This window comes from Mustela nigripes, chromosome 2 (assembly GCF_022355385.1).
Source record: "Mustela nigripes isolate SB6536 chromosome 2, MUSNIG.SB6536, whole genome shotgun sequence".
Classification (NCBI taxonomy): domain Eukaryota; kingdom Metazoa; phylum Chordata; class Mammalia; order Carnivora; family Mustelidae; genus Mustela; species Mustela nigripes.
Window position 1 is genome coordinate 66,269,707 of NC_081558.1, and position 17,253 is coordinate 66,286,959.

General features: G+C 37.2%; 1 protein-coding gene across 2 annotated transcripts in view; it reads right to left on the reverse strand.

The window, feature by feature from the left end:
• PDCD6IP (programmed cell death 6 interacting protein) overlaps window positions 1-17,253 on the reverse strand; it is an 82,310-nt gene that overhangs the window by 10,176 nt on the left and 54,881 nt on the right. For both annotated transcript variants that reach the window (XM_059390616.1, XM_059390617.1), the window contains exons 12-15: window positions 15,989-16,158; window positions 8,378-8,626; window positions 7,903-8,037; window positions 6,205-6,299 (exon numbers count right to left, since the gene is read on the reverse strand). In XM_059390616.1, the coding sequence (XP_059246599.1) occupies window positions 6,205-6,299; window positions 7,903-8,037; window positions 8,378-8,626; window positions 15,989-16,158 (649 nt within the window). The remainder of the gene's footprint in view (window positions 1-6,204; window positions 6,300-7,902; window positions 8,038-8,377; window positions 8,627-15,988; window positions 16,159-17,253) is intronic.

Genomic DNA, 17,253 nt, shown 5'->3' on the forward strand with positions numbered 1-17,253 from the left:
AGCAGCAGAGGAAGAGAGAGATGCAGATGCCCTGCTGAGCAGGGAGCTGACCTGGGGCCTCGATCCCAAGACCCTGGGATCACAACCTGAGCTGAAGGCAGGCACTCAACCCACTGAGCAACCCAAGCGCCCCTTATATATACTTCTGTTGTGTTTTTATTTTATAATCAATAAATATGTTTGAAGGAATTTAGACCCCTGGTATTAAAAGTGATTTTAACAAAATAAACCCTCAGATTTTTAAAAGCTAATGTTATGTCTATTTGGCCTACCTTTTTTTTTTTTTTAAGACTTTATTTATTTATTTATTTGACAGAGAGAGACAAAGCAAAAGAGAGAACACAAGCAGGGGGAGTAGGAGAGGGAGAAGCAGAATTCCCGCCGATGACAGAGCCCAATGCGGGGCTCGATCCCAGAATCCTGGGATCATGACCTGAGCCAAAGGCAGATGCTTAACCACTGAGCAACCCAGGCGCCCTGGCCTACTTTCCCATCCTTCATTTACCTTTCAATCATCAAGCTAAAATCACCTGACAAGTTGATGAGTGTTTCAGAACTGATTTTGTTCATAGTATATAGAGATACACATGCAAATAGTAACAAGCCTAATTTTCAAGCTAGATATTTGAAATATGAAATATCTGAAAACAAGAATATCCCCAAATGTCTTGCTAAGCCATGAACCTGTATTATACTACACAATTCTGAAGAGAGTTATGCTAGCCTGTTTTACCCTAAAGATTTAAGTGGAAAAACAGTACACACAACTAGAAAGTAAATTATCACAGGCAACAAAAGGATTTCAACTAGGAGTTGGCAAAATTTTTTGCATAAAGAGCCAGACAGCAAATATTTTAGGCTTTGCAGGATATAAGGTCTCTGTCACAAACACTCAAGACTGCTGTAGTCAGGGCAAATCCAGTCATAGCTAGTATGTACAAAAAGAACACAGCTGTGTTCCAGTAAAACTTGACTGTATAAGCAGCAAGCTTGACTTAACCTGGGCACTGTAATCTGCCAACCTCCAATTTAAACTTAGAAACCCTTTTTTGGGGGGCACCTGGGTGGCTCAGTTGGTAGGGTGGCTGCCTTCAGCTCAGGTCATGATTCCCGGGTCCTAGGATCCAGCCCCACCGCAGGCTCTCTGATTGGCAGGAAGTCTGCTTCTCCCTCTCCCTCTGCCTGCTGCTCCTCCCATTTGTGCTCTATCAAATAAGTAAATAAAATTTTAAAAAAGAAAGAAAGAAAAAAGAAACCTTTTTTGGCTCTCATTTGGTCCTGAGATACAGAATTTAAGGGTCCTGTACAGTCATCTCAGTGGCAGCTGCTTGCTTAGGTGAAGGAAAGGAAAGAGGGGCAAAAGGTCCTGCTCCAAGCCCCTCACCCCGCTTGCATCTGAGCCAGATTAATCTTTATCTGTTTTACAAACCAGGCTTCTCTGTAACACTAAGTTTGAGCAAAGGGTTCTGCAGCTTTAAAAAAAAAAAAAAAAAAGGTGGGCAGTAGGGAATGACTCTGAAAATTCAGCTGTACAGTCTGAAAAATAAAAATCAGACTACTTGCATGTGGCTATAAAAACATACGAAGACCCATTAATTATTTAATTTCACATAACTTTCTGAAAACGTAATGTGTTCACTTGCTTCAAAAACCAAAAAGTGAGTGAAAGATCCCTATCTGCAAGTTCCCGCTCCACCACTCACACCCCCAGATACACTATTCTTATGAACCTGTCCAGCCTTACCTGACACATAAACCAATTCAAATGTATTTTATTTTCTCTTTTTTACACTAAAAGCATACTTTACACTGTTCTGTATCTTTCTTCTTTACCATGACTATCTTCAAAATCTCTCCATACTGGGTGGGGTTATGGACATTGGGGAGGGTATGTGCTTTGGTGAGTGCTGTGAAGTGTGTAAACCTGGCGATTCACAGACCTGTACCCCTGGGGATATAAATATATGTTTATAAAAAATAGAAAATTAAAAAAAAAAAAAATCTCTCCATACCAATAAATAGAAAAACAAGAAAAAAGAAAAAGACTGTATAGATATAGCTTTATTTATTTCACCAGCCCTAGATATTTGTTTCTTTTACTGCTACAAGCAATTCAGAAATGAATTGGTTAATGTCATTTCTAGCATATGCTAACACATACCAGAATAAATCATCAAAACCAGACTAACTGGATTAAAAGATGTACGGATTTATAATCCAGACCTTTAGAGCAAAACTGCCCCACACAAGATGCACCAGCATGCATTCACAGCCACAGATGAGACCTGTTCTCCCACATGTGCCAACGAAGCATGTTTTCAAAATCCAGATTTTTGCCAACCTGAGAAATGTTACTTCAGAATAGTTTTAATTTGTATTTACATTTATTGAATGAGGATGGGTTTCCAGTTTATTTATCTACTTTTTAGGTAAGTTCTAGGCCAAGTGGGGCTTGAACTCACAACCCCAAAATCAAAAGTTGCGTGCTCTACTGACTGAGCAAGCAAGGTGCCCCAGACAGGTATTTTTTCATAAATGCTTAGGAACCACTTATATTTCCTCATCTGCCAAATTTCTGTTTACAGCCTTTGCCAACTTTTCCATTGGGTTTTTCTTCTCCTCGGTAATATCTGAGTTCTTCATAAACCAGTTCTTCATAAACCAGTCAAGTATTTTCCCCTAGTTTATTACATAAAGACTCAGCTTATGTTATGATGAATTTTTCCTTTTTAAGAAATGGCTTCTAGATTTTAAGTCAGAGTAAGAAAGACTTGTCCCATTTCAGCTTTATAAAGGAATTCTCTCATAAACATTCTATTTTGTCCTACACATTTCAAGTTTGATCCACTTGGAATTTATTCTGGTATAAAAATAACTTTTATTTTCTAAACAGCAAGGCAATTGTCTCTAACATCTTCTGATTAGCTAGGATCTTTTTTACACTAAATTCACAATGTATCAGAGTCTATTTGTATTTTCTATTTGGTCTTTGGTCTGTCTAATCATGTACCAGTACCACTGTGTTTTAATTAGACACAATGTTATATTTTTAATATCTCATTGAATAAGTTTCCCGTACTGTTCTTTTTACACTATTTTCCTGGCTAATAATTTGACAGTTTTTCTAGCTAAGTTTTAGGATCAACTTACCTAGTTTTAAGTGAAAATCTGTTTATTTTAAATCAATAAATTATGTTGAATGTGTAAGAACTGACATCTTTATGAAGTTGAGTCATCCTACCCAAAAACATGACACATCTTTCAAATTCAAGCCCTCCCCTGTGCCCTTGACCAGTGTTTCAAAGTTTTCTATACATAGGTCTCATAGACAACAAATTAATTCCTATGTATTTTATGGTTTTTTGTTGCTATTACAAGTGGGGGTCTTTTCTTCCATTGTATCTCCTATATTTATTTATACGAAAGCTACTGTTTTCTATAAATTATATTTATAATCCATTGTCTTCAGTAATAATTCTATTATTTGCAGAGTTTTGGGGTTCTCGTGGATTTTTAAGCTGTATTATCATAAAGTTGTATAGTGAAGATTTTAACTTCTCTTTTTCAATTTATCTATTTCGAATTTTACTCTTTTGTCTAATTATGCTGGCTCATACTGCCAGTATGGTATTAAATAATAGAGTTGATAGTGGACATTTTGTCCTTTCTTTTAGAAGGAATGTTTACATTGTTTCTCCATGAACCATGATGCTGAGTTTTGCGCAGATATAAAAAGACTGGTACACACACACACACAGTGTTAAGGAAGTATCTACCTACTCCTATTCTACTGAATACCGGAAGACTTTTTTTTTAATTTAAATTAGCCAACGTATTAGTTTTTGATAAAATGTTCAATAATTCATGAGTTGCACACAACACCCAGTGCTCATCACATCACATCACGTGCCCTCCTAAATCCCCAACACCCAGCTACCCCATCCCCCCACCCACCTCCCTATTTGCAATCCTCAGTTTGCTTCCCAGAATCAAGATTCTCTCATGGTTTGTTTCCCTCTCTAATTTCTTCCCATTCAGTTTTCCCTCCCTTCCACTATGACCGACTCTCTGCACTATTTCTTACAGTCCACATATGAGTGAAACCATGTGATAATTGTCTTTATCTGACTGACTTATTTCACTTAGCATAATGCCCTCCAGTTCCATCCATGTCAATGTAAATGTTGGGTATTTATCTTTTCTGACAGCTGTGTAATATTCCATTGTATATATGAACCACATGAGACTTATTTTCTCAATTGTTTTTTCCTCACCTATAAAAACAATCTTCTTTCCCTTACATGTAAAAAAAAAAAAATACTGAACCAATCATTGCATTACTGGAATAACCACCCTATCCCGGCTTGTTCATGGTTCTTTTTCTAACCATACTGGTATCAATGGTTAAGTATTTTATTCAGGACTTTTGCAACCATATTCATAAGTGAAACTCATCTGAAGTCTGGTTTGTCTTATTCTTTGTCAGATTTTCTTATCACTAATTTGGAGGGGTTTTTTTTAGTCTCTAAAGCCATGTTAAAAGTTCATTAATTATTTGCTTTTCAAATGTTTAGTAGAAGGGGTGCCTAGGTGGCTCAGTCGGTTAAGCATTTGCTTTTAACTCAGGTCATGATGCCAGGCTCCTGGGATCGAGTCCCACATCCGCATTCCTGCTCTGTGACAAGCCTGCCCTATGTCTCTCTCTGTCTCTCATGGATAATTAAAAGGAAAAAAAAATTTTTTTAAAAAGGGTTTAGCAGAAAAAACTCTAAAAACAACACTGCCAAGAGAGAGGTGGAAGGGGATAGCTCTTTGACAGTATCTCCAACAACTTCGATGAAAAACAGTTTAAATGTGAACAGAGGGGTGCATAAGGGTGGGGCTGGTTGAAGGGTTCAACAAAGACTCATGAATATAATAGTCTCTGAGTTCTTTACATTCATGACTATCCTGAAGGACAGTTTGACTGGATATAAAATCCTTGGCTCATATTTGCTTTCCTTGAGTTCCAGTAGCAATCATTCTACTCTCTCCTAGCACACAGTGCTATTAGCCTCAACTTTTTCACCTTTTTATAAATGGACTTGACTTTTTTGCCCAATTGCCTAAAGGACTCCGCCATTATCTTGTAAGGCTAAAAATTTATATGTGGTGTTGACAGTTCTTGTTCATTTTTCTTGACCGTCAGATAAACCTTTCTGATAAGCTTTCACTTATTTTAGGAAAATGCTCTTCAGTAATACTGTTAAGTATTTGTTCTATTCAGGGTTTTGGTTTTTCTTCTTTCAGCAGAATTCAATTTTGCAAATTTGGATCTTCTTTGACCATCTTCTCTTTAGTCCTTTTTAATTCTTTTTTTACTTTGGTTTCATTTTCTTTGATTTCCTCTTTTCTACTCTGTGCTCCTGTTGTCTTCTTCATGGTCTATTCCCCTTTTCACTCCTTCCCATTTCATCTGGTTTCGGTGACAGTTTTGTTGTTCTCTCTTCTACTTGTTTCCTAAATCCTGGCACCTCACATTTTATCATGTCCTGTCTTTTCACCATCTTCCTTGAGCTCTAGCATTTCTGTGTGGGCATTCCTCAGGGTGATTGCCTCCTAACCCTCTTCTCTTTTTTTCTTAACTCATAATGAAATATTCATTCAGAATTTTCATCTGCTCTGTAACAATATGATTCTGGGGAATATTCTCCATCTATTAGATTTTATTAAATTTTGTTCATTTTTCACCATTTTTAATAAGCACTGTATCTTGTACCAATGCTGTGTCAACTCTACAGGTCACTCACCATGGAATAAGTCCTATGCTATGGCCCACCTTTCTCAGCTGCCTCCCTCTGAAGGGTCATAGCTGATGTTTTCTAAGCTATTCACCCGGTCTTCCCCATATTCTGTACCTCTAGTTATACATGAGGAACCTGTCTGCCATTTCAAGGTACACTACTTATGTTTATTATTAGCATTTCTGATATCTGCCACCCTGAACTATTGTTTTAGCATTTCTATGACATCACTGTGCTTCCAGCACCGGCATTTCTGTTCCTTTTCATCTTTAATCTCAGATCACGCAGCTTGCTTGTTATTTTGTAAATGTCCAGGAGGAAAGGGAGGAAATTGCTATTTCATACTGCCAAGTTCACCCCAAAGTCTCCACATACAACTTTTCAAAAGAAAAATACAATTCAATACACAAAATAAACTTACTTTAAGAGTTCATCTCTTTCTGTCTTCCGCGCAAACACTATATCACTGCATTTATTCTGGAATCTGACCAAGATTTCAGTCAGTTCATTGTAAAACTGTAAGCAAAAGAGAAATACAAGTAATAAACTAGAGTGATTTCTTTTTAATCTATAGAGGAACATAATCTAAAGTTCATTAATCATGATTAAAGTTAAAGAACTAAAATAATCTTCCTAAGATAGTCATACCCCTGAGGTTCAACAACTTAATATTGAATATGACCTAACTAAAAAAAATAAAAATTAAAAAATCACTTTTAGAGAACATTTGTCATCAAAAATTAAATGGAACAAGTTGTAAGTTCCACGATGGTGACTATATTTCCAATTCCTAGAGAAAAGTCAATTACTTAATAAATCTATGATAAAAATATGAGACCTAATTAAATGGAAGGATTAATTTGTATATTCACTTCAGAAATATAGGTATCACTTCAGAAACCCTTAGAAGTATTTCCAAAGGCTCTCTGAAGAGTTTTCTCAGTTATCTATTTCAACAAAGCATTTTAAACCAAATAAACTGGTGTCTTACTCTTCTATTTTCAAGGCTGTATAGTATTTCTACCCCCTGTTCACAGGGTTTTACATTATATCCACTATATTTGTATCAAGATAACTGTACTCAGTGATCATTATGGAGTTAAAAAACCACAAGGTATGATGTACCTAAAAAAATTAAAAATCACTTGCTCTCTCAAAAGCAAAGTCAATGGTAAAAATAAATATAATCACTTCCCTAAGCTATTTAAAGGCAAAGCAAAAAAGTACTTAACATACTTAGTAAGCACCCTAAGACTCAGGCAGATCACAAGTCTATCATCATCCATCAGCACCATCAGCACAGAATATAAAAGCCATACCCCCCTCCTCCCTTCCCCACCACAGATCAACTTCACTTCAACTATTCCTGTTCCCTCATAATTCACTCAAAATAATCAACTTTTGGCGCACCTGGTTGGTTCAGTCAGTTAAGCCTCCTACTCCTGATTTCGGCTCAGGTCATGATCTCAAGGCTGTGAGAATGACCCCCATGTTAGGCTCCATGGTTAGCACCAAGTCTGCTTGTCCCTCTCCCACCCCCCTTCTACTTCTCCCCACTGCTCACTTTGAAAAAGTTCTCTTTTCCCTCTCTCTCAAATATATAAAATCTTTCCAAAAAAATTTTTTTAATTAGTCAATTTTCTTTCTTTTCTTTCTCCTCAGAACGTATCATTAGCCTTTGACATCTCTGTGCTAATTCTTTTGCCTGAAATTCCTACACCCTTTTTGCCTGATGGAATTTACAATTCATTCTTCAACATTCCCATGAAATATTGCCACCTTTAAGCTTTCTCTTGCTCACAATAAACCTCTCAGAGACGAAAGTCATTAGAGCTAGGATTTCAAGAATAATGTGGCACAACTGGAAACACAATTTACTTCTCAAACCATATTTTTTTTTAAAAGGAAAACAAAAGTCTTTTATTCTTATAAAAGGACTGATTCAAAAATCAGTTTTAAATGACATAATCCCACAATTTTAGAAATCAAACGTCTCCATTTTACAGAATAGTATCTAAGAAAATATAGAACTAGAAAGCACCTAAAACATACAGTTATTGTATGCTCAAACCATATTTTTACATCTGTGCTGGTGAACTATTATTTTTGTACATCATACCTTCGTGCCCTCCTTCAAATTGGCTACAAGTTCAACAAAGTTGTCATACGCAGTAGCTAAATTCTTCAAAACTTCTTCTCTTAAGTTAGCTTCATTATTAGATTGCTTCATTTTTGAAAACTCCTGGTGTGAGACCTTGTTAAAGGAAAGATTTATTGACCAAATTAATATAGCTCATAACATTTTTATTGTTACTTTGCCAACTACATATGAAAATCGTATGACTGCATGCCAGAATTACTATAAATTTACCAAATATGCTATTTCTTCTGTGATAACACAGTACTTTAAATCTTTCTTTAAAGTAAAAATCCCACAAATTCAGTGGGTATCAAACACAATCAACAATGACTGCAGATTTCTATTAACATGCATCACTCGCAAAAAAAAAAAAAAAATCCTAAACAGATATAGATTTAGTCCAGGTTTATCCTATTTTCTTTACATAAATCTTACTAAAGCATATAAACTTTACCTGAATATTTTTAAGAAGTTCTTCCTGTTTCTTTAGAGATTCTTGGACTTTAGCCGTAAGACCTCCATAGATTCGATCCAGTTCAGTGACAGAAAGAGCTTCTTCATTTATGACACCATCTTGAGCCAAAGCAGTCAAAAATTTGCTTGTCATGTCGAAGTTCACTGATTTCAGGTCATTCTCCAGCCCCTCTCTTTCCTTCTTTACTTCATCAAGATTTGTCAATAAGGATTTTAATACATTTACAACCTAAACAATTAAAACAAAATAAAACCCCTTTGTTTAATTGCCCAAAAAACCCAGAAGCCAATTTCCAGAAGGGAATTATATACAAAGGTTCACTCAGAGTTGGATGATTTCTCAAAGAGCCAAGCATCAACTGTACATCAAGTTTACTTAGAGACAGACATTGTACCTTTAGTGGACTCAGCTTGTAACAGGAGGCAGCAATAATTGTAACAGCACCAAGCACAACGATTTATTGAACATTTACTATGTCCCAGGAACTGTCCTAAACATTTCACAAATATAATTTAACATAATCCTTCCAAAATTCCATTGGGTACATATTTATTACTTCTATTCCACAGTTGCAGAAACTGAGTCTCAGAAAAAAATTTTTTTTTTTTTTTAAGATTTTATTTATTTATTTGACAGAGAGAAATCACAAGTAGATGGAGAGACAGGCAGAGAGAGAGAGAGGAGGAAGCAGGCTCCCTGCTAAGCAGAAAGCCTGATGCGGGACTCGATCCCAGAACCCTGAGATCATGACCTGAGCCGAAGGCAGCGGCTTAACCCACTGAGCCACCCAGGCGCCCGAGTCTCAGAAAAATTAAGTAAGCTGCCTAAGGTTACACACTAAGGAGTAGAGATAAATTTGAGACCTAAATCTGCCTAACTCCAAAATCAATCTCTTAACCACTCAATACTATATACCATGTCCCTGTCATGGCTGCAAGGCAGAGGAAGGTGTGTTTCTGCCAAGTAAGGAGATACCCTATTTGCTGACAAAGAGAGACTGAGAGACATACAGACAGACATGTAGATACAGATACAGATATATAAATATGGACAGAGCATCTTAAAGAGAGCCAGAGATGCAGATAAAAAGCTATAAACCATGTGTTTATTTTACATACTGAGAGAGAGAGAGGAGAGGGCTCTTGTACATCTGTTCATATCATTAAAAGTTTTCCATGAGAGAAGGGGGGCAGCAGGGAGGCATCTACGTGGCTCAAACAGTTAAGCGTTGGCCTTCAGGTCAGATCATGATTCCAGTGTCTGAAATCAAGCCCTCTCAGCAGGAGTCTGCTTCTCCCTCTCCCTCTGCCCTTGCCCCTGCTTATGAGCTCTCTAATAAGTAAATAAAATCTTTTAAAAAGGGGGGGGGGGACACCTGGTGACTCAGATGATAAGCATCTGCCTTCCTGAAATTTGTTTAGCTATAAGAAAAATGCCACCTTTTAACTTTCTCCCAGTTATGTCCAAAAAAACTAGAAAGAAAAAAATTAAAAATAGTCAATTAAAAGAAAACTGGGGGAGAAACAGGAATATGCAGAACTGGTTTAAAAAAAAAAAACTAGGGGTACCTGGGTGGCTCAATGGGTTAAAGCCTCTGCCTTCAGCTCAGGCCATGATCCCAGGGTCCTGGGATCGAGCCCCACATCAGGCTCTCTGCTCAGCGGGGAGCCTGCTTCCCCACCTCTCTCTGCCTGCCCATCTGCCTGCTTGTGATCTCTCTGTCAAATAAATAAGTTTAAAAAAAAAAAACTAGTCTACTAAACAAAGCTGAAAGTCAGGTACACTGTAACACTATTATCTATAGAGAAAGAGACTGGGTGCTTCTTCCACAGTACAGCAAATAAGAGCCTCTCATCAAATATTGCAGTGACAGTATCCCAAATTAGCTAATAAATAATAAGAGAAGACAGACACAGTTCACATGAATAAAACCTCCTCTTCACTGAGGAACACCACACAGGGCAGCAGAGTAACGTGGGAAGAGAACCCCAGCAGAATCTGCAGAATCACAAGTTCTAATACCACTTCCACTATGTAGAAAAGCTAACTCCCTAACTTTTATGGTAGTCAGGGGTTTTAAAATCAGTGATAAAAAGGACCAAGTATGTATTTAGTAAGTCCTATTCTATTCCAAAATGCTATGATTCTAAGTCTCTGGGGGAAAAAATGGCATTTGAAGCAACCAATTTATAAATGAACTTTTAGACCACAGTACCAAGTGTCCTTATATGACAAGCATCCTCTTTTTTTATTTTTTTTCAAACTGTCATATATACTAGTTTAGCCATATTTTAGATTGTATAATACCAGCCTTATTTTAAAAGTGACTACAGAAGAAAATTAATTAAACTGCTTGCACAAATGAATGACCAGAATAGTAAGAAAAGTAAACCACTACCTACATTTTCTTTCTTTCAACATCAATACATTTTCTTATTCACTCATTAAGTTTGAAGCTTAATGTGTCATCAAGTTAAAGTATATCAATAGTTAGAATCCCTCTGCATCCCCATGTTCACTACCGCATTATTTACAAAAACAGCTAAGATATGGAAACCTAAATGTCCATCAATGGATAAATGAATAAAGATAATGTAGTGATATACACACATATGCATAGACACACACAGAGTCTATATTGAGCTATTAAAAAAGAATGAAGTCTTGCCATTTGCAACATGAATGCACCTTGAGGGCATTATGCTAAACGAAGTAAGTCAGACAGAGAAAGACAAATACCACATGAACTCATTTACATGTGGAATTTACAGAAAACCAAGCTCACAGATATAGAGAACAGAGAGACTACTGCCTGAGGTGGGGTATGGGGGTGGGTGAAAGAGATTAAGGTAATCCAAAGGTACAAACTTCCATTAATTAAATACATTAAGTCATGAGGCTATAATGTACAGCATGGCAATTATACTTAATAATACTATATTGTGGAGCACCTGAGTGGCTCAGTTGGTTAACCATCTGCCTCCAGCTCAGATCACGATCCCAGGGTCCTGGGATCAAGCCCCGCCATCAGGCTCTCTGCTCTGCACGGAGCCTGCTTCCCCCTCCCTCTCTGCCTGCCTCTCTGCCTACTTGTGATTTCTGCCTGTCAAATAAATAAAATCTTTAAAAATAAATATACATACATATATACATTAAGTTATGAGGCTATAACGTACAGCATGGCGATTATATTTAATAATACTATATTGTGGGATACCTGGGTAGCTCAGTCGGTTAAGCATCTGCCTCTGGCTCAGGTCGTGATCCCAGGGTCCTGGGATCGAGCTCCATGTCAGGCTCCCTGACCAGCAAGGAGTCTGCTTTTGCCTTCCCTCTTCCCGCTCCCCCTACCCCACCTTGTGCTCCACTTTCTGTCAAATAAATGAAATCCTCTAAAAGAAAATAATAATAATAATAATAATAATAATAGGGGAGCCTAGGTGGCTCAGTCATTAAGCATCTGCCTTCAGCTCAGGTCCTGATCCCAGGCTCCTAGGGTCAAGCCTTGCATCAGGCTCCCTGCTCAGCGGAAAACTTGTGTTCCCTCTCTCACTATCAAATAAATAAATAATCTTAAAAATAGTAATAATACGCTGCATTCTTAAAAGTTCTCACCACAAGAAAACAAATTCTGTAACTATGTGTGATAACTGATATTAACTAGATCTACTGTGATCATTTTACAATATATAAAAATACTGAATCATGTTGTACACCTGAAACTAACATAATGTTGTATGTCAATTATACTTCAAATAAAAAAATTCAAAAATTTATTTCAATGTTTTAAAAACAGCTCCAATTACCTCTCAACTGCAATTAATTGAATCCCCTTATTAATAAGTTAGGCTGTCAGTAGTTATCACTGCATCAACACTTTTTGAATCCTTACATGTTGGGTACTGCTCTAGGTTCTAAAATACAATTATTAACAAAAGCAGAATTGGTTCATGTGGGGACAGGGGAAGAGAGGAGGAAATTAAACACACACAAAAAAACAGAGCAGTATAGTAGACAAAGACAAAGGAAGGCAAAGGGTGACATCTGGGGCTTTAATGAAAAAACTCATGGTAGCCATGGAAAGGGAAGAAAGACCCCAATAGAAGGAAAGCAAATGTTAAAGTCCTAAGGCAGGAACAAGCTTCCCATGTTCAAAGGCAAAAGACCAAAAAAAAAAGGCCTAGCTAGTATGACTTTAACACAGTAAAAAAAAGATAAAAGGGAGAGAGATGAGGTCAAACAGAAAGGCAGGAATGAGATCACCTCAGCTGTCTATACTTTACCTTTAAGACGAAGAGCTACAAACTTTTCTTATAAAGAACCAAACAGAAGGGGAAAGGAAAGAAACTATTTTTGGCTTTGTAAGCCATAGTCTCTGTTGCAACTATCTCTCCCTTTCTAGTGTGAAAGCAGCCACGGATGAAATGTGAAGGAGTATAACTATGCTCCAACAGAAGTTTATTCATGGATACTAAAATCTAAATTTCATGTAACATTCACATGTCATAAAACATTATTCTTTTGACTTTTTTCAACCATTTAGAAATGTAAAGGCATTCCTGGCTCACAGGCCACACAAAAACAGAAGGCAGGCTGGATTTAGCCCGCAGACCATCGTGTGCCAGCCCCATTAGATGATAAAGCTCTCTGTAGCATCTAACAGCACCATACATACTTAGGCGTAGAACAAATACTCTCAATGAGATTTTCAGCTTTACTTTTCAGTCCCTGCCATTTTATTTTCAGAAAAGGCAGACATGAGAATATCTCAACAACAGAACAGTGGGAACCTGATCACACTTGCCCTACACTAAAGCAAACCTAGAGTTTTGCACCCCTCTCTGTTAGTAACCATGGTGCCATAATTCCTGGCATACAATAGGCCTTCAACAAATTTTTGGTGAACAAACCTCAACACCTATCTAGACACTTCCTGTTATGAAAAACAGAGAGTAAAAGTAGCATTTGCAGTTCACCTACTAGATGACTTTGTGTGAACCAGGAAAAAAAAAGGCCTACAAAGCTTTGGACAGTGCTAGTTTATGCACTATCTCTGAGGAGATGGACACTTTTTTTCCCCCAAAGGGACCCCTTCATCACCCAAGACAGATGCAATACTACAAGTATAAATGGATATCACTTTTGTACCAAAAAATAAGATGCCCCTTCCTCTGGGTAGACTCAGCCCTACACCAGGGCCAAGGCTTGGCTGGCCAAGTGTAGACTAGATTCCATCCCCTGCTGATCAGATGTGCACAGTCACAAGCAATGGTCCTAAGTATTTAAAAAAGGATCTTTAAATACAAATTACCCATAATTTGTCATTTTTGCAACATTTTTCAGAGTATCTCAAGATGTAAAAACAGATGCCCAAAGAGACTAAAGATAAAAAGTAGAGTAGTAAGTCATTTCACAATTTAAATTTAAAAAAAGAAAAAAAGAGCCCTATCATTAAGACTGGACTTCTTAATAAAACATGTATGTCCTTTGTGTTCACTTTAATAATCAGAATTCAAATAACTATGCTTTTATCATAAAAACTCTGGCTAAAATGTGTCATCAACAACTATGACAATTACCTGAAAGAGCTTTAATAAACATGGTATTAATTAGTCTTTTTGATAAAGGCACATAATTAATGAATATATAGAGCACTGAATATTTTTGATTGCTTCTATCTAGAAAATCTAGCTTCAGTAAAATAACTTCATATTGATTATAAAAGTTTTCTTCCCCTATATAATACCATTACTAACAAAAACAACCGTGACGACAACTATATAAAATAACAAAGTAGTGCATGCTAATTCTGATTTTGCTCAGCAGAAACCATTTTTGCTTTTCTAGTGAAAGCAGGAGAATCAAAGGACAAAAGCCACATTAAGTTCTGAGTCCCGTACAAGACACCAAAAAGAAAAAGGAGAAGGCAGGGTGGCTAGCTAGCTTAGTCAGTAGGGCATGTGACTCTTGATCAAGGGGGTTTTAAGTTTAAGCCCCAGGTTGGGTATAGAGACTACTTTTAAAAAATGAGACAGGGCGCCTGGGTGGCTCAGTGGGTTAAGCCTCTGCTTTTGACTCAGGTCGTGATCTCAGAATCCCGGGATGAGTCCCGCATCGGGCTCTCTGCTAAGCAGAGAGCCTGCTTCCCCCGCCCCTCTGCCTGCCTCTCTGCCTACTTGTGTTTTCTCTCTCTGTGTGTCAAATAAATAAATAAAATCTTTAAATAAATAAATAATGAGAGAGAGAAGAGAATGGGAAGCAGGATTTTCTTTTTCCTAAAATAATTTGCTGTTCAGTGGGTCTGCAGACTCTGCTCCTCACAAATTAATCTAACCACCTTCCTTCTTCCTTCTCTCCTTTTCCTTAAAGCATCTAATTGATATTCTTTGTTCCATCAGGTTCCCCCTACCTTTAGAGCTTTGGGTTCTGTGCACATTCAACTATGCAGTCTTCACTGTTGGGGCTCATTTCCACCGAACCTCTGGTAGCATCTCCGACACATCACTCTCTCGATCCTCCTTGGATTTTGTATGTGTACACTTTGTCTGCCTGTCTACTCTGTTCTCGTCCTGTGCCAATCTCTTGAGAGGCCTCTAAAGAGATAAGCTCCAAAATACTGGAATTTAACTGCTTCATCATCTAAATCCTCACAGCATACTTTCTATAGTCACGACACATATCTACCCTGTACTACAGTTCTCCTTGTATAGGTCTAATCTTCCCACACTGGACCATGAATTGCGGGTAAAGGCTATGTATGATTCATTTGCTGATTTTTCAAAGTACCTAGCATAATGCCTTACAGAGCAGGTATCTAAAACCTTGGTTGGAAAAACACATGAAATGTTTCTGTGGAAAGGCAAGGCACAACACTGATAACTTTTGAGGACTACTATCCCAGGAAATTCACCTTTTTCAAGAAGTTTTCAGCAAACACTTCTTGCCCTTTGGCTTATTTTCCTATGCACTTCATTCAGGATCTATCTTATTCAATTAACACCTACTACAGTGATCAGCCACTAAAGCCTATTTGCACCTTTGGACTTTCTGACTGACATGCCCCACTACTGATTTTCCCCCTCCTGTCACAAAGAGAAATGCTATAATGATGTTACCCACTTATTAACAATCACAGCTGGTTGATTTTCCCTTTAAAGATAGTCCCAGTGGAATACAGTGGATGCCAATAGAGAATGATGTAACAAACAACAAAGAATTTATGGTCGGAAGAGCAACTGGTCAAATCCAGTCCTTTCACTTCAGGGAAGTTTCTATGTTTCCCAACCTCTCCCTTTTATAAAACCTGAATGAATTGAATACTGAACTTTTTATAAAGTATCTAGAATATAGTACCAAGCTCATAGGAAACATTCAATAAATAGAAATTAATTATTATTACAAGATGGTAATATTATTAATCTAATTACCTATTACACAGTATATGTATCATGCTACTTCAAATATAACCTCAATTTACATCTGCATTTCTGAAAAGAGGACAGTAAGGAATTGTCAATTAATGTATTCATAATGGCTTGAACATAGTTTTCCTAAACAGATAACCACCCACATCAAAATGCATCTGCTTACCTCACTGCCCTGCATAGTCTTCGCTGGGTTAGCAGAAGGGATGGCAGCATTCAGTTCAGGCTCTGGCTTACACAGAAGTGCAATGGTGTCACGGTGAGACTGATAACGTTCTTTCACTTGCCCATCTGCTTGCACAGCTTTATCCAAAACGGCTCTGAAGTTGGTTCCCTCTGTGAGGGAAAAAAAAATGTTGCCAGAGTACAGCAATGACTTTAATAGTAACATTTATAGGCTGATTATACTTTTAGTTCTGCTCTCCAACTTTACTTTTCCCCCCCTCTTCTATGGACCCTGATTCATTCATTATATAATGGAAACTGAGCTCCTGTCGCCCTTGGCATTTTTGTTTCTGGCAAAACACATGGGTATACCTTAGCATGTATTTGTGGTTACTATCCACCAAATAAAAACTAACCGGCATTAGTCTAATCCTTTCCTACAACTCATTAATATAGAGAGAAACCATTCACTCCAGAAATTGTTGCAACTTACTTAAAAAGTATTCCCCTCTCAAAGGATCACTGACTGCTTCAACTTGACTTTAAAAGAACAGCCGTTAACATTTTTAAGAAAAAATGTCTATAGTACTAATTATATAATAGTAAATAAATAAATAAGTCTCTAGCTATCATAAAGACAGTAACCTTAACAAACACAAATCTTAATAATTAAATTCTTAAAAAAATAATAATTTGATTTCAAATTAACTCACCTTTTACCACCCACTACTAAGTGAAATGACATTACAAAACCATATGCATATAATATGATCTCATTTAGGAGTGCCTGAGTGGCTCAGTCAGTTGAGCATCCAACTCTTGTTTTTAGCTCAGGTTACAATCTCAAGGTCACTGAAATCAAGCCCTGTGTCACACACCACATTCAGTGGAGAGTCTTGAGATTCTCTCTCCCCTTCCCCCAACTCGCACTTTCCCTTTCTCTCACTCTCTCTCAAATAAATAAAATCTTTAAAAAAATAATAAAAAAAATACAGAACTGATCTCATTTATTTTAAAAATATGCTTAGAGCTTAATACCAGTTCCTGGAACCAGTGATATCTAGTGGTTATATAGATGCTCTAAGGGAAAAAAAAAAAAAAAGGCACAGGGCTTAGAATATGAAAAGAGAGATACAGAATCATTTCCATTTTTACTCTGTATTTTTTAAGAATTCTTTAGAATTTGGGGCGTCTGGGTGGTTCAGTGGGTTAAAGCCTCTGCCTTTGGCTTGGGTCATGATCCCAGTGTCCTGGGATCGAGCCCCA